This window comes from Poecilia mexicana, unplaced genomic scaffold (genome assembly GCF_051168715.1).
Source record: "Poecilia mexicana isolate PSO_F unplaced genomic scaffold, ASM5116871v1 scaffold_23, whole genome shotgun sequence".
NCBI classification, from domain to species: domain Eukaryota; kingdom Metazoa; phylum Chordata; class Actinopteri; order Cyprinodontiformes; family Poeciliidae; genus Poecilia; species Poecilia mexicana.
In genome coordinates, this window is record NW_028263392.1 from 15,174,497 (window position 1) to 15,199,721 (window position 25,225).

General features: G+C 38.6%; 1 protein-coding gene across 1 annotated transcript; it reads right to left on the minus strand.

Annotated features, from left to right (window-relative positions):
• Positions 1-9,959: 9,959 nt before the first annotated feature.
• On the minus strand, positions 9,960-21,260 carry kcna1b (potassium voltage-gated channel, shaker-related subfamily, member 1b). The gene has a single exon (XM_015002093.2). It carries the CDS (start codon positions 21,034-21,036, stop codon positions 19,546-19,548), a length of 1,491 nt encoding a protein of 496 aa, XP_014857579.1. The 5' UTR covers positions 21,037-21,260; the 3' UTR covers positions 9,960-19,545.
• Between the last annotated feature and the right edge of the window lie 3,965 nt (positions 21,261-25,225).

Genomic DNA, 25,225 nt, shown 5'->3' on the forward strand with positions numbered 1-25,225 from the left:
CCCAGACTGCTTTGGTCTCCTTATGTATCGCATGATCTCATGCATTTTTAACATCCTCACTTTCCTGAGCAGATAGTCGGCCGTATAAGAGTCTGTAAAGGGATACGGAGCGCTGTTATTGAAATATCAGCCGCTAAAGAGCCTCAGGTAGACGATGGAGACCAAAGCAGAGCGGAAACAGGGAGGGGAAATCTTTCCAGCGGGGCGGAGTCATTTCTCTGATCATTAAAACGTCATGATGTGCTCTAACAAAGACTTATGCAATTTAAACCAGATCTGATTTTTATATCTTCACTTAAGTTACAGGTGGACAACATAGACTTAAAATTTTATCACAATATTTTGTGGTTCTATTGTGATAACGAAAAAAGTGACGATAGGAACTATTTATTTCTTTTTAGGTAACTGTGTGGCTTTGACTGCATGACAACAAATGAGAAAGTGTCAATATTAATCCATAAAGTCCCGTAATTGTTACGGAGTGTAGTTCAGGAATATATCTGAAAATACATTTATGTGTTACTGCTTATTTCTTTGATTCTTCAATTCTGTATTGAAACTGATAATTTCTTTGAAACTGAACTTTTACTTTGAACCCATTTTGCGATAATTATTGAAATGGTTAAATTAAAAAAACAAATGTCCTTTTTACTCAGCTCCAACCAACGGCTGCAGAGAAGAGTGAAGAAAAAATTATCCAAACTATTCTTATTTAAAAAAAAACTTTTTTATAATTGGAATGAATTTGTTTATTCTAATAGGTGACATAAAATAATAAAGTTATCACTTCTACATCTTTCCAGGAAATTCTATTGTGTGTTGAAGAAAACAGCTTTTGGCTTTTGAATTATAAAATAATCTGATCTGTTCTTTGGATTTAAGGAACCCAAAGCGGGAAAAGGAGAACACTACACAGTTCATGCAGCTACAACTCATCGCTCAAACAGGAAGATAACAGCCAAAGTGACACCTGTTGTTTGTGGGCATAAAGTTAATCTGGTAAGAAAATCTATTTTTCTGTTCTCTGTCAGTAGAAAACAACTGCTAATGTCAATCAGGAGCTGGTTGATCTAATCTCAATTAGCGTTTTATATTCTATAATTAGCTTTAACTGTTTTTTTTTTGAGTTTCTGAGCCAAATGACTGCAGCTTTTTTTGGGCCAACAAACACACATTTAAACTTGTTTGGTTTATGTGGACTTACAGACTGTCCTTGGGATTTTGATTTTACATGGTGTTGTTCAGTGAAACTATAGAAAGCAACAGTGAGACTTAAATAATCCCTGCAGGGCTGTTCAGACACAGTAGGATATTCTGGGGAAAAAGCAACAGCGTCTTTTTGAATTCTGCCTAAATTTGTCTCAAATTACCGTCTTTGTTACAAGCGGTTGCAAAATGGGAAGCACTAAGTCGATCACAATAATCAATAAATTAATTAATCGCATGATAAATTATTATCTTGCGCTTCCAGTGTTAAATGTTCATTAGAGTTTAAAGTTGAAGAATGTGTTCTTGCATTATTTTACTTGAAAATGGCAATTCATCGTCCAGCAACATTTATCCTGACAAAACCGTGTGAGCACTTTTAGACGTCCTTGTAGAATGCCAGTTTACTAGGTCTCCTTTTTGTATAAATCACCAAATGAATCTTCAGTTCATGAAGTAAAAATAAAGCAGGGATCAGTACATCAGAGCGATGACTCTTACAGTTAATGTGAGAGTAAAACTGAAGTATGGAGAACAAAACCAGCCTCATTAAAGTGTAATGGAGAGCTGTTTGTTGGCGCTTTAATCTGTCTATAATTAGCATGTCTGCCAGCAGCAGCTTATCACTTGTTCCTGCATGTGATTTTCACATGTCTGCTGCTCTGGCCACATCTCAACACGCCACCTGTCCATCGATGGTCATGTTCGGACCGTCCTCCTCCTCCCCCTCGAAACATCTTCATCCTGAACTCTTTAGGTTTTCACGGTTTCAAACTTCTCATCCTTTATTTATAGATTCTGAAAAAAACTGACAAAATACTGATAATTATTATGTGCATTTACAAGACATTTACCTGAGTAGAACTTAGCAGTCCGTGTTGCAACAATCTGAAGATACTTCTGACTGAAGACTGTCGACAATCCATCCTAGATACATTTTAACTGATCCTACAAGTTTAGTTAATTATTCAAAGTAGTTTAAAAGTTTCTGTCTCTTAGCGAGCACTGCTTATCCACCTCATTTGCTTTTGTCTCTCCTTTGTGAATCTCTGTCTGGACTTTATTTTATTTTGCATGTTTGAGAAAAAGGTCCGTTAGTGAAAATCTTATATTGAACAAATTACAAATCATTAGATTTAGTAAATAAAAAATGCACAAGTGTTTTGGGAAAGATTCCTGAATAAAAATCTTTACAGATCTTTTGTCTTTAAAGTTTTATGTTAGACATGTTTGCTTTGTTCTTACTTTAGTTTTTTGTTTATGGTGACTTTGAGCAGAGTGGCAGAATGTTACCGGTCGGTGCGGTTCAATGGGCTATTTCATGGTCTTTTACAAAATGGACTCTATAGTTTCATGGTCCTGCTAGTAATAATAATTTGATGTTGATGTCTTAAAATATTAAATATTTCTTTACCTGTGAAACTTGTAAAGTATACCTTAACAAGATGCTCAACATTACTCGTTTCATTTTTTGTGTTCAAGTTCTCATTAAATTGTACGACTTTATTCTCGTAATAAAAATATCTTAACCTAACTCTTATATTTATCGCAAAATTGAACTGAATTCAATGTCCAAATAAATAGAAGGTGTAAAACAAGATGGTCGCTCTGGGCGTGGTGACATCACCAAGGGACATTAATTTATTGGCCAGCCGATTTATCTGTGCTGATTTCCTTAACTTTGGGAGATTGATGATTAGTCATACATGTGATCAGTGGATCTCCACCTGGTTATGTCTGAATATTGACAGTTAACAACAGTCACAATCAAAAAAAGGTATCGGCCAAAATCAGAATTGGCATTTCAGGATTGGTAATAGGCCATCAAACAGAAAACTGCAATTGATGCATCTCCTGCTCTGAACTGTGGAAATCCAAGCAGTGCATTGTTGAAAAACCTCCAGATTTTCCAAAAATTTAATCTTCATAAACCAAATTAATAAAATTGACTGATTGCCCAGTTGCAGGCATTGGATTTGCTAATTTTGGTGATTTCCACTCTTGCCTTTCAGCTGCTTCTGATGAAGTTGTGAGATGGTATTGTTGTTTTTGGTCCATATTTTCCAGCAAACGTGGTTGTAGACGGACATTAGAAGCTAAAATGTGTGTGTTTGTCCTGAGTGGCGCTCCATCCTCCTCCGTGACGTTATGTAAGCGGAGTCACCTCCTCTGTCAGTCTTTTGGTTCACAGCCCCCCTCCCTCTTCTCGCAGTAGATTAAGTGCAGCAGCAGAGAGGGGATTTGGGAGGCTACATTTCGTTAAGGCGACCCATCGACAGCCCATCATGCTCATCACCAGCAGTAATGTAAAAATATGTCATGCGGATTTCTATTTTAAGGCCAGAAAATCAGCGTATTTATCCAGAAGCAGCAGAGAGAAAGGAGAGAGTGGAGCCGGCTCACTTTGAAAAAGCTGCTTGAAACCTCGAGAGGGGAGAATGAAAGTGACTGTTAGAGGAGATGGACAGAGAGAGATATGCAGGATTCATCCACAGACGGATGGAGGAAGAGAAAGAAGGGATTCAGACGAAATAAAGGAGGAAATTATCACAACGTGTTCAGAAGAGAAGCAGAATATACCGAATTACAACAATAATTCCCCTATTTCTTGATCTGATTAACTTTCCCTGAATGGGTTCATCCTGACCTCTACTGGTCACCCAACCAACCAACCAGCCAACCAACCAACCAACCAACCAACCAACCAACCAACCAACCAACCAACCAACCAACCAACCAACCAACCAGCCAACCAACCAACCAACCAAAACCAACCAACCAACCAACCAACCAACCAAAACCAACCAACCAACCAACCAACCAACCAACCAACCAACCAACCAACCAAAACCAACCAACCAACCAACCAACCAACCAACCAACCAACCAAAACCAACCAACCAACCAACCAACCAACCAACCAACCAACCAACCAACCAAAACCAACCAACCAACCAACCAACCAAAACCAACCAACCAACCAACCAACCAACCAACCAACCAACCAACCAACCAAAACCAACCAACCAACCAACCAACCAACCAACCAACCAACCAACCAACCAACCAACCTTCTGTGTCTCCAACCCAGAAGCATCTGTCCCTCTGTTGCCCCCTCCCTCAGTCTTTCATTGGGGAATCTATGGAGAAAGCTAAAGATTAGGGTGATGACTCAGAGCCCTTCCAGTCTGAAGCAGCCAATTAGCTTCTCAGAAATCAAAAGAACAGCTGGAAAGGTGCCCGTTTCATTTTCTGCCCGACTTCTTGGGGAAACAGTTTTAAAAAAATTTGGTCTTAACTGTATAAACATAAACACCAATCTGGCATAACATTATGACCAGCCCCGAAGACCAAGTCTTTGACCAGCCCTGACTGGTCGAAGATTTCATTCAGTCAGTTTTATCACAGCACACATAAAATAATCCAGATTAATTAGTGTGAACCACCTAATTAAAAGTGGGGACTCAGTCACTTCCTGTTCTACTCTGAACTGCGTAGTTTAAAGTTGTTTAAAGATCTTCCAGTCCTGCAGAGAAGCACTCGGTCAGTCTGCTGGCGCGAGGACAGCAGGGCTAAATGATTGATACCAAACAAAGCTCTCTAAAGCAGCCCTTTAAATGATGGATGATCGTGAGCTGCAGCCAACACAGACAGAAGGATCGGCACGAACTCTTGGGTTACAAGGTGCAAAGTGCAAAACCAGACAGCTGATTTAGACACCCGAGACGCTGCATGAGAGGATGTCAGAAGCTAAAGGTGGCAGAAAGACAAGCAGAAAGGACAACAGCTTGGAGTCCACGTCCGGTCAGAGCTGAAAGGCTTTCTGTGGCCCATTTAGGAAATGTGTTTCGTATAGAGTACATATATAGTTTAATACATGACCCTTCTTGATGCTTGTGGTGGAAATTCAGATGATTCTGATAGGATGTGGATCAAGCAGATGATTTTCCTTTTTTATCTTTTCTCTTGTAGATTTTTGATTGTTCTTGTTATTATTTGGCATAAAATCTGACTGGAATATTTTGATATATACACGATTCATGGTTGCTCAGGTTCTCCGGGTGCAAAACAAACCCAACCAGCCCCTACCGTGATACCTGAGAGCTGATATGAGGTCCTTACATGCTCTGCATTCAGGTTGTTATGAATCTCATGGTTGATGTTAGTCTTTTTCAGGGTTTGTACGGGTCCTTAAAATCCTTGAAAATGCTTGAATTTCAATTGGAATTTCAAGGTATCAATAAATATATTTCTTTAGAAAAGAAAGTAAAAAAAAACAACTAATTTTTGGTAAAGCAGTTCTAAAATGTGACGTCAAACACGAAAAGACTGACGTACACGAGATTTAGCTGTTTTTTATATACATATGGTATTGATTTAAACTCTAAAACATTTTTAGGACATTTTGTTCTAACATTGTTTTAGATCTTTAAATACCTGATAAAATCCTTCACTTTGTTGTAGTTGTGAAACTTAATGGTAACTGAAATGACACTCCATAATTTAACACGTTTTGGGTTAAAAAGTGGAATTTTGGAAAAATTAAATTGGAATTTGGGAAATAATAATAATAAAAAAACAATTTAACAATGATCTAAACACTTTTGTCTCATACTCCTACTTGCTTCAGATTAGCGAACTAATAAAACTTGAAACTCTTAAGATATTAGTTTGGCTTTCGCCACCACCTTGTAAAGTAAATCTTCAGTAAACAAGCCTGCTCTCCTCTGACTCTGTACCTCTCCTCTTTCCTCAAATAGAAAGCCTCCATATGTTTGGTTGTCTACCTCCTCCTCTGTCCTCCTGTGGATCTCCCTGTGCATCCACCCACACTAACCCAACATGCACTCTGCTCCAGGCTGCCGCTCCTCTCCACAAACACAGAGCAGCTCTTCTCCTTTACTGTCCGGCCGCAATGTGATTCACACAGAGCAAAACAGGGAAAATATACATATTTAAAAAGAGCACAGGTATTAGGGTAAAAGGAATCTGCACTATCCACACTTTCTGTCTTTCTTTCTGCAGATATGACAACCGTCTGCTTGAAGGTGATATTTTTAGAGTTGTGTACTTCTGTGTTTTTAGGCTGAGATGATGCATGTAGTGCAAACCCAGAATGTGATGGATTAACACAAACACTAAAAGGCAGACAGGAAAATATCCCCATTGAATGACAGGAATAAATAGTATAATAACATTAAAACAAGATGATGCTGGACTTAAATGTCTCTTACAAAGAAAGCACACACTAATTTTAAAAAATCCTTCTGGCCTTCCCATCGTTTCCCCCAGAAAACCTGCTAAGCCTGATGGTAGAGGCGCTAAGGCAGACATCCAGCGACCTCCTGTGTTTTTATGTTGAGAAATGTTGACATTTTCAACTTAATGTCTTTTATTGGAAGACATTATTAAAAATACATAAACACCAACTATAAAGTCTTAAGAAGTGCAAAATACATTTAAAATATGAATTATTTCCATCACTTCATCTGTTCCATCCTAAATAAAAAGTCCAAAATCTTCTGATTCTTTACCCATGACTTGTAACTTTATTAGCTGAAGTTGTTAGCATGGTGATTACGGATTTCCTGTGAATAATAATAAAAAAAGAAAACACCAGATTTCAGTCTCCCTCTGTGTTCACATATTAACCATACAATGTTGCCAACCATTTCACCAAAGAGACTCTTTAACCCGTCTTTTCTATCACTTTTACTGCTGCATAAATAATCAAACAATGCTTAGCCTGGTGGGGTGCAAGTAAAGCCTGGTGGCCTGCCAGGCTTATAAACCTTGGAGAAAACTTTGACCTCTCACGTATCAGACTCTTAAACCTTAATATTATAATCTGATCTGTAAAAACACGGTGCAGGGGTGGATTTAGAAAAGTAAGGGCCCATGGGCTGGATCTGGTTTGGTGCCCTATCCTAGAAAATATAAAACTTTTACTCGGACAAATTACAGCGTATGTAATTTGTCAGAGTATGTATGTAATAAGTATGCTTGTAATAAGTATACTTAGACATTTGCAGAGCACACATTGTTGGATTGTTGCCTTGTAATGTCTGGCAGGTGGGACCATTTTGGTCCCAAAGAAATAATTTTCAAATATTTGAGTGTAGTTCAAGTTAAGACGCGTTAAACCCTTTGTAAAGTCTGATTCGGAGTATGCTCAATGGTCAGTTACTTATTTAAACAACCCAACACGGTGAGTATAAATGTTGTTGTAGTTTTCAGTTTAATAGAATACTGCAAATGATAAATGTTATCAACATAATAATTAGCAACAATGCATTTAGCAAATCCTTTTGTTTTTCTGACTTACCTCGACACACCGTTTAGTAGGATGTGGCATCATTTTTTCTTCCCAGAGCTTCTCAGGCACTTAAACATGAACAAAGCTTTGCTCAGGAAAATCATAAGAATCATGATTACTGTTTTTAGAGGCTAGTGTAACTATGCTAACATTAGCACGTGCATGCTAATTTGACTCAAATTAGGAGGGATTATGATTTTTTTGTCCTTTTTATTACATTTGTTTGATACATTAGAGACAATCTACATTCAGATTACAATAGCAACAAAAAGAAAGACTTCTGTGTGATGGGACTTTTGTATTAGCTGTTAGCTTCCTTTCATTATTTTGTGTATTTTTGATTATCTTATTTTCTCTTTTTTTTGTAAATTTCTTTAATTTTTCCAGACTGCTTCCCTTTTACCCATCATTTCTTCCTCTTTATTTATCATCTTTTTCTTAGTTTTTTCTTCTACTTCATGTTTTCTAAGCATTCTGAGATTTTCATGACATTTTTTAAATTTTAACTTGGGAAAATTGTTTCCATTTTCTTCGACCTTTCTCTCTTATCCTTCGTTTGTCCATCTTGTTTTTGCGACCTTTCTTTTTGCAATTATTTTTAAGGTTTCTTTATTCATTTCTATCTTTCTTGTTTTGTTTTTGAAGGTAGTGTTAATGATTTCCTTGTTTTTCACCTTTTTCTGTTTTGATTTTTTGTAGCAACCTTCTTCCATCTTTAACTTCATATTTTCTGCTTATTATTCATGCCATTTCTTTTCTTTCCAACATAAAACCCTGAGTTTTGCATAATAACTCCTGTTTGCAGTTTTCTCTGACCTTTTAACCCTGCTTTTCCAAGTGACGTTAATGTCCGGCAGGATCAACATGTTCGGACTCTCTGAGCTGCTTCACATGCCGGATTATTTTAGCCTCGTCACATCAACATGTGCTGCTGTGGCTGTTGTTGTTGCTCACCGTTTGTTCTGCACTTTGACTTTGCCCATGTTGATCCCGTCTAATCACATCATAAAAAGCAGGAGCTCGTAGTTGGGTGTCATAGAGGAAATGTTTAGCGTCATTGTTTTTAACTGTTTAAGCTGTTTTGGTTAAAAGTAATTTCACCAAGTGGTTTGTAATGTGGTTTTTAGTAATGGACCTTCAGCTGAAAAAGCTCCCAGTAGTTGTTTTTTTGGTTCACTCTTTACTCAGTTTGCACAAATTAGCTTCTGGACAGCTCTCTTGACTGAGGTCAGGACTTTGAGTAGGCCACTGATTCGTGTCCTTTTCAGCTATTGTGTCGTAGTTTGTTGCTGGTTTTGGGATAATTGTTCTGTTATTGACCCAGTTTGGACCAGACTACACATTTTCCTCTGTAGACACTGAGATCTTGGTTTTCTTCTTGGCATATTGGTGACTTTTAAATTCTTCTTTTTCTGAATATGTTTTCTCACTATATTGTGATGAACGTCATATGCAGATTTCTTTGGTAGACGGCAGAATTTATGAAATAATCAACACAAGCGATAACAAATGTAATTTAGTCATTTCGATAAATGTTGTAAGACAATTTTCAAGTAATATAATGGTACATTCTCAAAGATCAATAAACTTTAAATACTAATAAATATTTAAGATTGGAAGACATTAAATTTCCAAAATAAATAAACAAAACAACAGAAACAACAAACAAAATGAATTATGAAGTCTCTGTAATCAAGCTGAGACCAAAGCATCAGACTGAAGACTTTTGTCATCCAGGTTTTGGTGGAAAGAGAAAAACAATAAATACCACAAATGGACATCGTTGGAAATCATGGTCATGATTTGTTGTTTTTTGGAGAGATTTTAGATTAATTTGTGATGCTAGTCTGGTTTTATCACTCTACAGATCTGGCATTCATTGTATTAACTCTGATTCTCTTTGTGTGGCATTAAATTTAGAGGTAAAGAAAGAAATTGGTTCTTTATAAATCATATATAAAAAGAATGCAAATCATTCTTTTATATTTTTTATTTAAGAAAAAGCCAGACAGCTAAGCTAACCTAACACTAGTAGAACTTTATGCACAAACCTAGTTTTGTTTTTAGATTTGACAGAACTGAACCGTGTAAAATTGTTTTAAATAAATGGTCTATTTGTTTCCACTGTCTTTTTCTCTTGTCAGTCTAATTTAAACAAAAACTTTAGAGCGTTGTTAAAAAATTTTTCTGACCCTTAAAAAAATGTTGGATGAAACATTTAAATAAAAAAATATAAAAATCTAATTGGAAAATGACCTTTAACCCTTGCTAGATTGACCGGAAGCAGGTTATTGCTGAGGTCTTTCCAGCTTGCGGTTGTGTTAGCACACCTGGATTCTCCAAAGGTGAAAGGAATAAGAAAGTCCTCAGACTGATGAATTGATCTGCAAGACCTGGTGCAAATTAAAGTGAAATCCCACCCAAAAATCAGGCAAACTTTGAATTTACTGTTTATTTTCCAGGGTTTATTGAAGATGCTGTTATATGATGAGATCAGAATGGACAGAAACTGCTGACTAACCTTGCATAGGTTACAGACTCTGCCTCAGCGGCCAATGAGAAGCTCTGCAGACGGAAGCAGCAGCCAATCAGAAAGAAAACAAACAGAAACATCTGACAGATTCGGAGAAAACGAATACAGTTCTTCACCGTTTATTTTTTTTTAAACAAAAACCGACTGTACTGAGACGTTCGTTCTGGACGACACTTTGGCTTCTGACAGGAAACAGAAAGTCTGACCAGCTGCAGCCGTCCATGCATGTTGGGATTTTTAAATCATGTCTACATCCACCTGAAACTCTGCGAATGTCTCACCATCATCATCTGAACCGTAAACCTTATTTATCAGTAGCTCAGCGTTAGTAAGCTGTAAAAAACTGGAATAAAATAAATAAATGTCAAATACATTCAAAATAAATAGACATAAAAAAATAGTAAAACACGATTTTTCACAGAGTTGAAAAAAAAAAATCCGTCTGAGGCTAAACATTTAAACTGAAATGATAAAAATGCGTCATTTTGGAAGGATTCAGTAAAAAAAAAATCTGAATCCTCAAACTGCCTAAACTCTTAAACAAAAAACATCTGAGATTAATTTCCGCTTGTTGGACCTGAAATTAATTTTATAATTGCATTTTCATCCATTATTTTGTTTTCAATTTTGCTTTTAAAGCTTGAAATATAAATATTAGCAGAAAATCTTCTGTATTTTTGCTTAAGAAGATTCAGCAGGTTAATGACGTAAAGCAACTTAAATTTGCAGCAAATCCTGTTTTTTTTTTTTTTCATTTAATGACTGATTTATTGAACATTGCATGGAATATGTAACGATGAGACACACTTCAGAGCTGATTTAAGTTCATTGCTGAAACCAAGCAACTTTTCAGGCCGTTCTGATGCCTCAGAGCAGCAACAAATCAGATTACGCTTATCGATAAATCCAGGTTGGAAAACATCGGCAGCTGCAGGAAGTTTCCGTCAGAAACTAATTTAACGGCTTGTTATCTACTGGAAATCAATCTGGTTCTGGCAGTTGGAAGCTTGTAATTAAATTGTGTTTACTCGAGAGCTAAAAACTGGATTTTATTTTGGAAATGACACAGTTCTGTCCTGTTCACTGCAGATCAGACAGTAAAACATTAAAAATGTGTGTATGAAACTCCTACAAAACACCATTTGGTCCCTTTAGTGGCGTCTGCTGCAGAAAACTCCAACTTTGGCCTCCAAATAGAAACACAAACCAATTAAAAAAAACACAGAATAGTCTTAACAATGCTTTTAATCAATCTTAAATAAACTAATATTGATATGATTCAACCTTAAAAAATAAGTAAAATATTAAAATTTTTCTCTCAGTCCTTCGGCATGTTTACCGCTTAGCACCTTCATAACTTTTATTTATTTTGTCCAGACTAATTAAAGGGATTTCAAAGCGCCGGTTAAGAAACTTGACGATGACACATAGCTGCAGCAGCGTTAGGCTTGGATAACCTTATGACATATATTTAAAGGGTCTTCTTTTTATTAAAATATTTGAATTTTAAAAGGATTTTTAATCTAGAAATTTCACCCCTCATATTCTCTCAACCTTTGGTCGGATTTGAGCTTTCATGCATCACATTTTTTCCTTCCACTAAACCTTAAATTAATATTCCTGGACAAAGCAGCATCACTGACACACCCTGTGGAGACTTTTCATGACTATCGGGTGAACAACTGAAGCCATAGCATTTCATTTCTGTCAGAAAAATAACTTTTTTGATCATTTTTTGCAATAATCAAATTTTCTGAATAACCTAATTATGGTTTTCCGTAATCTATTAACCATAATCAACCCCCCCAAAAATGCCAGTGTCAAAAATTAGTTTGGTTTTGAATTCTTTTATAAAAATAAATTTCATTTTAGTGACTTTCTAAAGTGTTGAAATGTCTACAACGGCCACCAGAGGGCAGTAATCGGAGGTATTGGATCCATTAACAGGCCAATAGGTGTACAGATGTCTGTGAGGCATATATGCCTCCGTATCATCTGGTTGCATTTTGAGAAGAAAATGATCCGACCCGACTTGATGCAAAGCCACAATACGACCCCAATCATGCCGAATCAAAAGTTCGTCTGATAACACCGCATCTCCAGACGATCATGCAACTCAGAAACGTCGGTGAGACCATGAAGCTTTATGCTGGATTAGAACGGGAAATACAAGACAAATTACGGTCTTTCTTCCCAATTGTTCATGTAAAAATCAATCTGGGATGTCATTCTTACACATTTTATGTAAATTACCTTCTTAAGTAATCGTATTTTTAAATAAATGGACTAAAAACAAGATTGAAGAGTAATAGTTTCCCCCGCTGATGGTTTTTTCTACTAAACAATAGATTCTTGTGCTATGATTAAGTGAAAAATAGCCCAGTTTTGCCATTTCACAACATTTTTGCAACATTTTTAAAATAGATAAAGTTTTCGGTTTCTTTCACCTTACAGCAATACTCCAGTGCAAATAGATTCATGTTATAACCAAAACCTTCAATGTATTTTGTTGGGATTTAATGCGATATAAATCAACATGTATAATAAAGACAGGATAGTATGTGCACTATTATGAGGCAAGGGAGTTTTTTGATCATATTAACATTTTTAGGCATGTTTTCTAACTCTAAGCTGGATGAATCGTAACAGGTAGTGTTCTGTTTCGTGAAAATGGGTAAAAAAAGATATTTAACTAACTCTGAAAACCAAAAGTCTCTCACAAGGATGCTCTTGAAATTGCAAAGATATTGCTGTGTGATCACAGAACCATCAGACGTTTTGTTGCAAATAGTCAACAATGTCGCCAAAAACATGTTGAGATTAAAAGACGCAGATTAACTGTTAAGGATTTGAGAACAATCAAGCGAGAAGCTACCAGGAAGCCATTATCTTCCGGTTCTTCCAGAACTGCAACCTCGCTGAAGTACGAGATGTTCAATGCTGGTATAGATGGCCAAGGTAAGGAAGACTGAAACCCAACCACCACTGAACCAGGTGCATCAGCTGAAGCATCTAAACTGGGCCAAGAAGTATCTGAAGACATTTTGAAAAGCTTTTCAGAAACGGGCAAAGAGCTTCAACTCCAGTCAGCAAGTTGGAGGTAAGTTACTGGTATGAGCTGGTATTACTAAAGATCAACTGATTGGACCTTTTCTGATTGAAGATGGGCTCCAAATCAACTCCAGAGCCTTCTCCCAGTTTGTAGAAGACATTTTCTTCAGGCAGTGATAGAGGAAGAAGTCTGAATCTTTCAAAGAGAAAATGATATTTATGCTACCCAATAAAGGCATCAAAGATGGAAACCTTATGAGATGGACACAACTGAGAACTTGTGGGTAGTTCTTAAATGGGAGAATTACAGAGAAATCCAATACCTCAAGCTTTGCTGCAGACCTACCAAGTCATGAACATCCATCTAAAGGAGAGCATTAATCAGAGAAGCAACCAAGAAGTTCAAGGTGCTGAGGTCAGACGAGACAGAAACTAAGCCTTGTGGCCAACACACCACCCCCATGTGAAAACATGGTTAATTCCTCACAAGCCATCTTTGTCAGAGCAAAGACTGAAGAGTTAGAATGGCCTAGTCAAAGTCCAGATTTAATTCCAGTTTAAAATCTGTAGGAAAACTTCAGAATCAATGTTCACTAACACTAAGCGTGAGCTATTTTACAGAAAGTTGTATAAAATTCCAGTCTGTAGATGTTCAGACACCTGCAAGTTCAGTGGAACGTGTTTCTAAAAAGTGCCAATTTTTTATTGTAAAAACAATAAGAAAGCATGCAAAATCCCATTAAAATACATTGAAAAATGTGCAAAAGTTCATGCATGTTTCATGACATTTACTGAAGCATTTGCTTGTCCAAACACCAGGTGGCGCTTTAGTAAATCTCCTGGTTCCACCTTGTAAGTTTGGGTCTAAAAACTGAGTCTTCAGAACATAACATCTCATTTGGAGCTGCTGCATCAGTTGATTGTTTCTGTCCTGCAGAAAAACCCGCCGCTCCCCCGGCTCTGTTCCCCCGTCCTGAAACAGCAGCAGCAGCAGCAGCAGCGCCATTTTACTGACATGCAGAATGACTAATGCTGCTCTGCAGAGGAAACACTGAGTGCCTCTGCAGATCCATCAGCCCTCCCTGAACTGAAACGTCCCACAGCTCCAAGGCACACGAAGCAGAATCGTCTCCCTGCTCCATCCTCTTCACTGAAAACATCAGAGCGAGAAAGCGAAGGGGCCTGATGAGGGACGGATAGCCAAAATAAAACAGGCTCGCTTTCATTTCTCTCTGGTTTTAGTCTGGAAAGAATCTATTTTTGGTCCTGCTGAAAGTGGCCATATTTGCGCTCTCATTATTTGGCTCAATTTAGAAGCAAAAACTAAACCTCACCACATTATATTTATATGAAAATAATTGAGTAGATTCCTAATAAAACCAGGCTTAAAAGTTCACCCCATATCATTTAGATAACCGACTTGTTCTGAAGTATAATTCTGGTATTTTCTCCCCAATTTGATCCGATTCTCCTGACTTATCTCTAAATGGGTCACTTGCCTCAGTAACCAATAAATCAGCAGATAAATTGTCTACAACAGTTCATCCAGAGGGGAAATTTGTGCATTACTTTGATTCAGGCTCAACGACGACACAAAGACGTCGGAACAGGCGCTTAATGAGTTGGCTAATTAAATCTGTTGTTACATAGCCCACCCTAAACCCCCCGAGCAGCAGATTCAAGCGATGCCTGTTGGTGTTCAGTAATCTGGACTCTTACTGATCGTGTGGAAACTTTTACATGCTGTCCTGGAATAACAGCGTGGAAATAAGAGTTAAACCCAGATATTTCTATACACTGTATAGAAACATCTTTTTACTACCTGAGATTAAGTCAGACTAAACTAGTCCTGCTTTAGCTCAATTAGAATTACCAAGTTTTTTTTAAATTCAGACATTTACATCAGGCATTTCTCAGTATTTGGTAAAATCATCTCTTAAGCTATCTGACTTGGGTCAAACGTTCCACAATCTTCCCACAGTAGTTTGCTGAAGTTCTGGCCCATTCCTCCTGACAGTACTGGTGTAACCAGATTGGACTCGCCTTTCCATATCTGCCCACATATTTTCTATGCAACTGAGATTATGGATTTATATTGGAAGCTCCAAAACATTAACTTTATTGACCTGAAGCCACGTTGTACTAATCTGGTGGTAGGCTTATCTTATTTTCACACCTGATAGTCTGGTAGTTTTGGTTCGATTTGGGACCAAAATGGCAACATCTGTTGCATTTTCAGTTGCTACGGTTCACTTTCACACTGCATGGTGCCAAACAGTCCAAACCCTTTAAAAAAAAACTATTGAAGCAAGCGGTACAAAAACCTCAGCTTCCTTCATGAAATGTAAACAAAAATGGAGTGGCATCAGATTTTAGTGATTGTAAGGTTTCTGTTTTGTCTTTGGTAAAAGACAACAAGTCATTTCTCCCGCTAACTCTACACACACGCAATTGTTTTGGTTGTATTTACCCAGAAAGTCCTGCATTATAGTTTGCTTCCGTCTCTTGGAGCATTCACAACACTCCAGAGGTCGCTGTTTTGGTCCGCATCAGAATTCAACAAACTGGACTTTCTAGACAAACGAAGTAGAGTTCGATTACAGCCAACTAAACAGGGCTGGCATGTCATTGTCCATTTTGGAAGACCAGATAAAGTAATGCCATGTATCTTGCAAGGTGCACCAGTCCTTCTTGAAGCAAAATACCTGCATAACACAATGGATCCACTACCATAGTTAGTAGTTGGGTGGTATTTTTGGGCTTGTAGGCTTTTTCCTTCTTTCTTCTTCCTCCACTTTGGACGATGGACTGAAATTTTAGTTCCATCAAATCCAGGGACGTCTCTAAAAAATTGCATTTGCAAACTGCAACGACTTCCTCCTTACTAAGTGACTTTTCAGTCACTTAGTAAAGAACTTGCGTCACTGTTTATAATGATGCAGAACCCGTCTCCTTCCAGAACTACAAGACACCTGGACGTCCTCATAGTGGCAGTTGTTTGAACAAACCAATGAAGAACTTTCAAATTCACTATTTACTTGTTGACTTTTTGGCTGGTTGTTTGTCATCTTTCTATGATGACATGCAAAAAACCAACATGTTTGAAGAGTGACCTTAAAATATGTCCACATGCTAAAATCTTACAAAGTTCTGACATCATCATCTGGGCTTTTCCAAATACTTTAAAGACATCTTAGTGTATGTAAACATCTTAATTTAAATAAAATAAACCTAAGAGAAACTCTAATGTTGGTAATCCTTGATCTGAAACAGGTAGTTTAGCCTAAATGTTTCTGTTTATACAGTTCACATAAACGTGTTTCACCTGGATTTGACCAAATGAGGCTGTTTTTTTGTTGCTAACATTGCCAGCTAAATGCTGCAGCTTTGTGTCATCGACTAGGATAGGAAAGGGGTTTTATTTGGCCCGATAATATGGAGTAAACTGTCCCTTCAGTGGCAGATATGTGGGATCAGTGCATCTTTATAGCAGGAGAGGTTAAGCTGCACGACGTAAGCTCTTATAACAGGAGGCACTTTAGTCAATTCTATACGAGACGGGCTTCAAGGCACTGGAAACTGATTTTTAGATATATACTCTACGAGCTTTGTTCAATATTATACTCTTTTTCTTCTTCAAACAGAAAAATGGGCTCACAAATTAAACGTTTCCATGCACTCAGTCGTCAAAGCTTTAAAAAAATACAAAAAGGAGGAAAAAACTTCAAAGTAATTGTTTTTTAAGATTTCTTCTGTTTTAAGCACATTAGTTCCTTCTAACGGTTTCCTCCGTCATGCATTTTTCCACAGTTAACTTAGCGGGAATCGTCGTCTCCCCTCCGTTTTCCCGCGCTCAATCCGAAAACTGCAAGCAATTTAATACTGACGTCATGCATTGAGTATACGTAGCTATATCATAGCTGTTTAGGCCATAATGCTGAAGTATTTTGACATGCCGTGATCTCCGAAGAAAGAAATGTTGCTGTTCTCCTTAAACATTCAAGACGGAAATGCTCTGAAACGACTTTGACGATAAACAGCCAGAGCACTTCTGGTGAAAACAAAACATAATCCAGGAGAAGAGGATGAGGGCTGAAGAAGACAACAACAAAAAGAAAAAAAAAATGAGGTAACGTTGTGTGCATGCTGATATAAAAGAGAAGAGTCTCCACATGCGTTTATATAAAGGAGTGTTGCATGGCATCAAACAGGGAACCTTCAGCTGACCTGCAGCAGCATCGTTGCAGATCGTCCCTCCACAAAAGCTCCACAAACTTCCTGTTTGCTTCTCTTAAAGTGCCTGAAAAATTCGCCATGTAATGTTTTTTCTCAATTTTTCCTGAATGTGCTGCAGAAAGCACAAACGTCTGTAACTGTAATCCAACCGTCGTGGAGAAAGTTGTTCTTGTGAATGTCAGATGGGCTTTCATCCACAAAGTTGAGTCTGTTGCACCAAACCAGGCAGCTGTCCCTTTTCACCAATAATGTTTCGTCCAGTTTTATTGTTTGTCCTCTAATTAAGTCCTCATCTTTCTTGTTTTATGTATTCAGTTTAAAACACTTATTATTAATAGTTAATATGAATTTCCTAAATGTTTTAACGTGTTTTAAGTCAATATAAAGTGCTTTAATAATCTGAATAAACCAGATTTTTTTCACAAATGTTTGATTTGTGTTACTCAGCTGTTAAGAGCTGGAGCATTTAAAATGTTATAAATTAATGCATACTAAAACAAAAGGAGATGGCAGTGAAATGTTGTAGTAAATAGGTTTAAAGTAATACTCCAATTATAGCAGATCTTTGCATGTTATTAATGAGGCACTCCATCAATTTAGTATTGAACGTTTAGGAATAAAAAGCAATTGATTAGTGAACACTGAGTCGACACAGATTGAAATACCCCTTTCCTAGTTAATGAGCATGTAATAAGAATACTACATTTCCCAGAGATCAACTTGGTTTTTAAAAACATGCATCTATTTGTAATGTTTCATTTTTACCATAAGATACATGTTTTAAACCATGGCAGAAAGGCTGTCAGGGTGTGGATTATAAGTAATTCTTGTAAAGTGGTGGCAGGATCATTAGCTTTTGTTCATAATTTTTTTATTTTGCATTTCTTAAACTCAAGATATATTTTTATATTTTTCTAAAACAGTTTCTAAGCTTTTCAGATGGGATTTTAACATTATTGGGGTCATTTCCACAACACAAAACCAGAACCTTTTGTACTTTTAACATGCTTCTGCACCAAAACTTGGTAGTTGGATGTCTGAGACTGGCAGTGTGAATACATTTGATATATTAAAGATCAAATATTAAGGAATAGGTAACATGTTTTTTTAGTTAATAAAACCAGGACCCATTTCATCCACAACTATGACCCCTATAATTTAACTCTGTAGGTCTCTGACCATGAATGGGAAACATTTAGGAAATTCACCAAATGTCAAACTCCTGGAGCTGGGTTGTAAAATCTTTGGCAGCTTGTCTGGGATACAAAAATAGGATTTCTAGCACCCCAAACATTCCTGCAGACAAAAAGAATTAAAGCTAGCTGTCAATAATTGGCAGTGTAACCTCCTTTGTTGTATAAAGTACATTTGGTGGTTTAAATAAAATAATTTAAGATGAATATTATTTGAAGTCTTGTCCAGGATTCAAATTCAGAACCCATTTAAACCTAGTTCTTGTCTCTGGACAAAATAGACTGAGGGAGTGAAATTCAAAATAAGACTTTGAGTACCTGACACATATCCTGAAGCTAGAGGTCCAATAAACAGTAGTTCAAGAGTCAGGTCATGACATTGTTCATGTTTGTTTGTAGGGGACAAAAATTGACCTGAAACATACCTCTGGTCCAAAATAATTGAGCTAACATGAGCAGGGTAACCTATTTTATTTTATGTTACACCACACACTTTAAAGTTCAACTAGAGGACATTATATTGGTATTTATCTCAAGTAGTATAATTAATCGAATATTGTCCGGTATACCTAACAAAAGTCTGTTGTATCTAAAGTTTGCCCTTGAACCGAACAGATTAAGCATCTTAAATTGATGGAGCAACCCCTATAGATTGTTAAATGTAGAAAATGCTGGGTTTTTCATATTTTTTTATTTTTTTACTCTAGAAGCCATGTAGATTGTTGGGGGCTTGTCCGGGATGAAAGACATACCTGCATCCTGTCTCTGGTCCAAAAGAATTGAATTTGATATGTAAAACTGGCAGTGAAACCTGCTAAATATTTTGGAATGGATACGAATATTGAACATAAATTTTTGCCAAGATCTGCTCAAGATTGCCTCACTATGTGTGTTTTAGTCTGTTTATACGTTTGAAAGAATAATGTTTAAAAAAGAGAATAAAATGCACCTACAGCGTTTAAAGCATCCAGATATTTCTACAATATTTACAGCAGTGTGCTGGCGCTGCCTCACACATCGGTGAGCAGCTTCCCCCTGTTCACACAGTTCTGGCTGGGGGCGGTGCAGTTGGCAGTCCTAAGGTTTGCTTCCCTAAAGTTATCAATGCTGTTGTTCAAGTCTTCATCTATCTCCATGTACTCTGACTTGCTGACCACAGAAGAAGTGCGGCGGCTTGAGTTGGTTTCTGATGCCAAGTTTTGGTTGCTGATGTTGAGTAGCTGTGCTTGCTCCTCACCTTCCGTCTCCCGGTGGTAGAAGTAGTTGAAATTGGACACGATGACCGGTACTGGCAGTGCGATGGTCAACACACCGGCGATGGCGCAAAGAGATCCAACAATTTTACCTCCGATGGTCACGGGGTACATGTCCCCATAGCCGACGGTCGTCATGGACACCACAGCCCACCAGAAGGCATCTGGGATGCTGGTGAAAAACGACTCCTTTTCCTCAGCTTCAGCAAAGTAAACGGCACTGGAAAATAAAATCACACCAATGAAGAGGAAGAAAATGAGCAACCCCAGCTCCCTCATGCTTGCCTTGAGAGTTTGCCCCAAAATCTGGAGCCCTTTGGAGTGTCGGGACAGTTTAAAGATCCGGAATACCCTCACCAGACGGATCACCCTGAGAATGGCTAAAGATGTGGCCTGCTCCCCACCTCCCCTCCCCTCCCTGTTGCCTTGGTCGTCAGCTAGCTCTGTGCCAAGAGTGATGAAGTATGGGATTATAGCCACAATATCAATAGTGTTCATCATGTTTTTGAAGAATGCTGCTTTGCTGGGGCAAGCAAAGAAACGAACGATCAGTTCAAATGAAAACCAGATGATGCAGAGTGTCTCCACCACAAAGAAAGGATCTGTGAGGACGCTTGCCTTGTAATACATGGTGGTGTTGCCTACTTGGTGAATGCGGTCATTGGGATCCTCCTTTAGCTCCGGTAAAGTCTCCAAACAAAATATGACGATTGAAATAAGAATTACCATCACTGAGACAATGGCAATCCCCCGGGCGGGCCCCGAACTCTCCGGATGCTCAAAGAGGAGCCAAATCTGCCGCTGGAACTCCTTCTCTGGCAAAGGTCGCTCCTCTTCCCGGATAAATCCCTCATCCTCCCTAAATTTCTCCATAGCTTCTGCGCCAAGTTCATAAAACTTTATCTCCTCTGAGAACATGTCCAGCGGGACATTGACCGGCCTCCTCAGCCGACCTCCAGACTGGTAGTAATACAAGATGGCGTCGAAGCTGGGACGATTCCGATCGAAGAAATACTCGTTTCTTAAGGGGTCGAAGTAACGCATCCTCTTCTTGGGGTTCCCGAGCAGCGTGTCAGGAAACTGGGCGAGAGTCTTCAGTTGGGTCTCAAACCGCAGCCCAGAGATGTTGATGACCACCCGCTCACAGCAGTCGTGATCATTGTGATCGTCGTCAAGCGGGTAGGGATCCTGCGGGTGGCCCGGCAGGGTGGAGGTGTCGTCCATGTTTTCCGTGGACACCACAGTCATCCTTCCTGGGGGATGATGGGCAGGAAGGGGAAGCGGCGCGTAGGTGGTGGGGGCAGGTTGAAGTGGAGAGGCTCCTACAGATGCCAGGAGATGCGCAGAGCCTCCCTCCCTATCACCATCATCATCCTCATCATCGCCATCGTCTCTGAACTGAACGTTCCCTCAACGGTCCCTCGTCTCACACCTGGAACAGAGTGGAAAATAACACCCACTGTCCTCAGAAAAGACAATAAAACTCGTCTGGAGACATTTCTCAACGCGATCGTCTGTCCAGAAAGGACGCAGCACCTCTAAAAGCGTGTGCTGCATCTGCTGGGTTTTACCGCATACATCAGTATTCAAGTTTGCAGCCCTGCTGCACTGCCTCTCTCTGCACCCACAGTTCTCACTCATCCAACAGCTTCCCACTCAAACAAGCGTTTACGCATCCACACAACAAACAGAGCAATAAGATCTCCTCTGAGTGATGGACATCAGAGATGAGACGTACCTGAGTTTGGAGCGCAGCAGATGGAACTGATCGTACTCTCCAGCCACCCACTTCAACTCTGGCTTTAATACCAGCAGATATCTCTTTACAGTGTCTCTGAAATATTAATAGACTATGTTGTCTTGGTCAACATCCGTATCCTCTTGGTGTTGGTTTTCAGCGCCAGTCGGTGCAGCCCGCAGGAGGAGGAAGAGGAAGAGGAGGAGGTTTTTGACGGCTCTGAACGCAGCAGCAAAAATCCCGACTGACTATTTCTTAAAATCATACTGGAAAACAAGGAGGAGGAGGAGGGAGAGGAGGAATAATGAGCTGGACGAAGCTCACATTCTGACGGGGAGGACTGGACTTTGCTGCATCAAGAGAAAACCGCTTAAAAAAAATCTGGCGAGGAAGAGGAGGGAAAATGAAGCAGAGGATCCCGCTGCGGAGACCCGATATGTGTCCGTTAATTTGGAAGCATATTGCAGGATTTCATGAGAGGAAAGAGAAGTGAGTGAAGCAGGAAAGGAGGGAGGGAGAGAAAACAGGGAGAGGAGGGGTGGGAGGATTCGACGCAATGCAGACACACTGTACAGCACAGAGAGATAGCTACAGTAGCGGCTGCGTGTCAGCAGAAACAGCCGCACGACTCCCGCCGGGGAAAGTTCTCCTGCCGGGAGCCGAAGGGACAGACTTCCCGGTGAGGAAAACACAGAGGGACGCTTTGTGCTCAACGTGATTCTCCTGCAGCTGTCAACCAGTCCAGATCTGACATGGAAAATCAGCCCAATCAGAGCTGACCCACAAGTCTGTCAGAACCAGCACAAAAACAACATTTATATGGAAAAATGTTAATGAGACCCTGGTTCTGTGTTTTTAGAGTTAAATAATGGAGTCAGGTATAAAATCTGCTGCTGTGGTTCCAAACAGAGGCGCTGATAGGAGGCTGTGATGCGGGAGGCCCAGCCCATTTCTCAGTCATTTATATATTAGAATATATAGAATAAAAAAAAATTCAAAAAATTTAGAAAAACTGCGTGAAAACTAAAAAGATAATTCAAATATATGCAGTGACAGAGATTTTATACATGACAATATTTTTTTATATACATTGTCTTCTGTATTTTTGAAATACATTGCATGTGAATCTATATGAACAGTCAGTTGATGCTTAGTTGCGTATGCTAACTACTTTTTTTTTAATTCAAAACTTTAGTTAATATCAACATGTTGCATGTTCATTTAAACTATAAATTAAATAATCAAAAATGACAAATACTTTATATGAGGATGTCAGATAATGCATCAAAGCAATTTTTGCCCGTTTCTGGGCTTAATAATAACTGAAATTATTTTTATAATTTTTTACACTTTTAAAGAGTGAAAATGCCCAAAATATAGATAATATTTAATATGAATATTTATGTCAATTCAAAAAATATTAATATATAGTAATTTAATTTTAGAAAGTTGACATTTTTTTGTAAAGCGATAAGATTTTAAAACATCTATTAAGGGTATATAATTTTGTAAACATGTAGAAATAATTTTTAAATGAAGTTTCTGCCTCGGTACACTTTCAGATATCCAGAAACTGGTTTGTATTTTCTGTTATAAGCTTTGAATGACAAACCTGCAGTCTGGAAATACTCTGAGCTGAAGTTAAACCTGTTGAGGCTTATTCTGGGAAGCCGCAGCCTTATCTCGTTTCTGCAGACCAGGAGACGAACTTTAAGTCCTTCTCTGCATGTTGGAGTTTTAACATGGATTAATAATTCAGTCGAATCTCAATAAATTAAACCTCTTGCATTTAACAGTTTAAAATTAGCATGAGAAAAGATGTAGTGGCACAGAAAGCCCTGCACAGCTGAGACTTTATGCATATTTTTTGTTGATGTGATTCTCAGAGTCACTGTGGCGCTAAAAAACCCCAAACCCGTCTTGCATCCACACTATCCAGTATAATGCTGCCACCACCGTGTTTTACTGTTCCTTTGCTGATAGTGTATAAAGTTTGGTTACGAACTCGTCTCCCATACAATTTTTGTGTTATTTGAGCAAAGCGCGGATGTTTCCTTGAATAAAATGTTTGTCAGCTTTCTGTGGAAGTGAAAATTAAAAAGCGTTTACACTGAGTGTAGCGAAATATCTGTCGAATCAACTGCCGGACTGATCGAGGGGAATGTTCAGCACGTCCTTGACCGAGGATGAAAGGTGACCCTTCTATATTTAGACTTCCAGCGTTCGTCACTCCAAGTGTCCGACAGCTGGCCGAGCTTCTGCCACGCGGCTGCTCCCACAACATTCCTGAAAACTAAATTCACAGCGTTCCGGTGGGACAAAAGTAGAAGTATCTACGACTAATTTTCAAATTTATAGTTTGGATAAATAAATATTTTGTCCACTATTCATTTGCAGAATTGTTGAATTCAACCATCTTGGAGGGTTTTCAGTATCAAATGATCTATTTAAAAACTTAAATCAGAATTATGTCCTGACTTTGACTAGGCTGCCTCCATTTTGTTTATTTTTTTGAATCATTCCTGCTGGATTACCTCAGTGAGCTTAACCTTGAGGTCACAAACTGACAGCTGGATGGAGAATTCATAGATCCATCAATTAAAGCAAGCAACCCAACACCATCATACTACCCTACTGTATTTGACTGTCATTATATTGTAATTCTGAAATGCAGTGTTGGTTTTAAGCCAGTTGTAGCAGGACAAACATGGAACAAGGTGCGTTCACACCAGAATTATTTAGTTCGCTTTAATAGAACTTCAGTTTTTGTCTAGAAAGTTCCATTCGTTTGAGGAGATCCGAATGCTAATCGAACAAAAAAGTGAACTCTGCTCCATCTCAGTGTGAGTTCAGTTAAAATTAACTCTGTTGTGGTCTGAATGCATATGTGAACACCAAGCGAACCGGAGACCGCTCCAACAGCAGGAAGCGGACTACAGCGCAGGGCATTCTGGGTAAATACAACCAAAACAAATGTGCTAGCCTCGCGCTAGTGGGAGAAATGACCCGTGAGCTTTTACCAAAGACAAAAGAGAAATCCTACAACGGCTAAAATCTGACACCATTTTTGTTTACATTTTGTAAAGAAGAAAGTTGCTCTCAGTGTTTTCAGAGGTTTTTGTGTCTTTTTCTTGAGTGATTCTTGGTGCAGCGCCCCCACAGGTGAGGAGTGGAACAGGTTTTAAAAATGGTTTGGTTCGTTTGACTCAATGCAGTATGAAACCGAACCGCAGCAGCTGAAAAATGAAACAAATGTTTCTATTTCTGTCCCCAATCAAATCAACTCTACTGGGCTCTACCATCTGGGCCAGACTTTCAAAAGCGGCTACAAGGGCCCCAAGTGGCCCCAAATATTTTTTATTTCTTATTTTTTTATGAATGCACATTTTACTAGCAAACTCATAGGAAACTCATAGACCCAAGACTATGAAGTCATAATACAGCCTTTAGCATGAAGCCATCTGCCAGACATTTGAATCCAACAATTCATTAATTCGTTTATTAACGTGTTGGTGTACCTGTTCATGTATTGTAATTTGCATGTGTAAAATATGGGACCAAATCTGGCTCCAGCCCGGGGGCCCGCATCCTTCTAAATCCTGCCCTGCCTGCTATAATTGAGGCACATGCTTAGTTGTTTCTTGCATCATTATTTTTTTGCTATTTTGCATTTTTTGTCTACCTCCCAGCGCCTGCTTT

Coding starts and splice junctions, on each gene's coding strand:
- kcna1b (XM_015002093.2), bottom strand. CDS start 21,036: ATGACTGTGGTGTCCACGGAAAACATGGACGACACCTCCACCCTGCCG.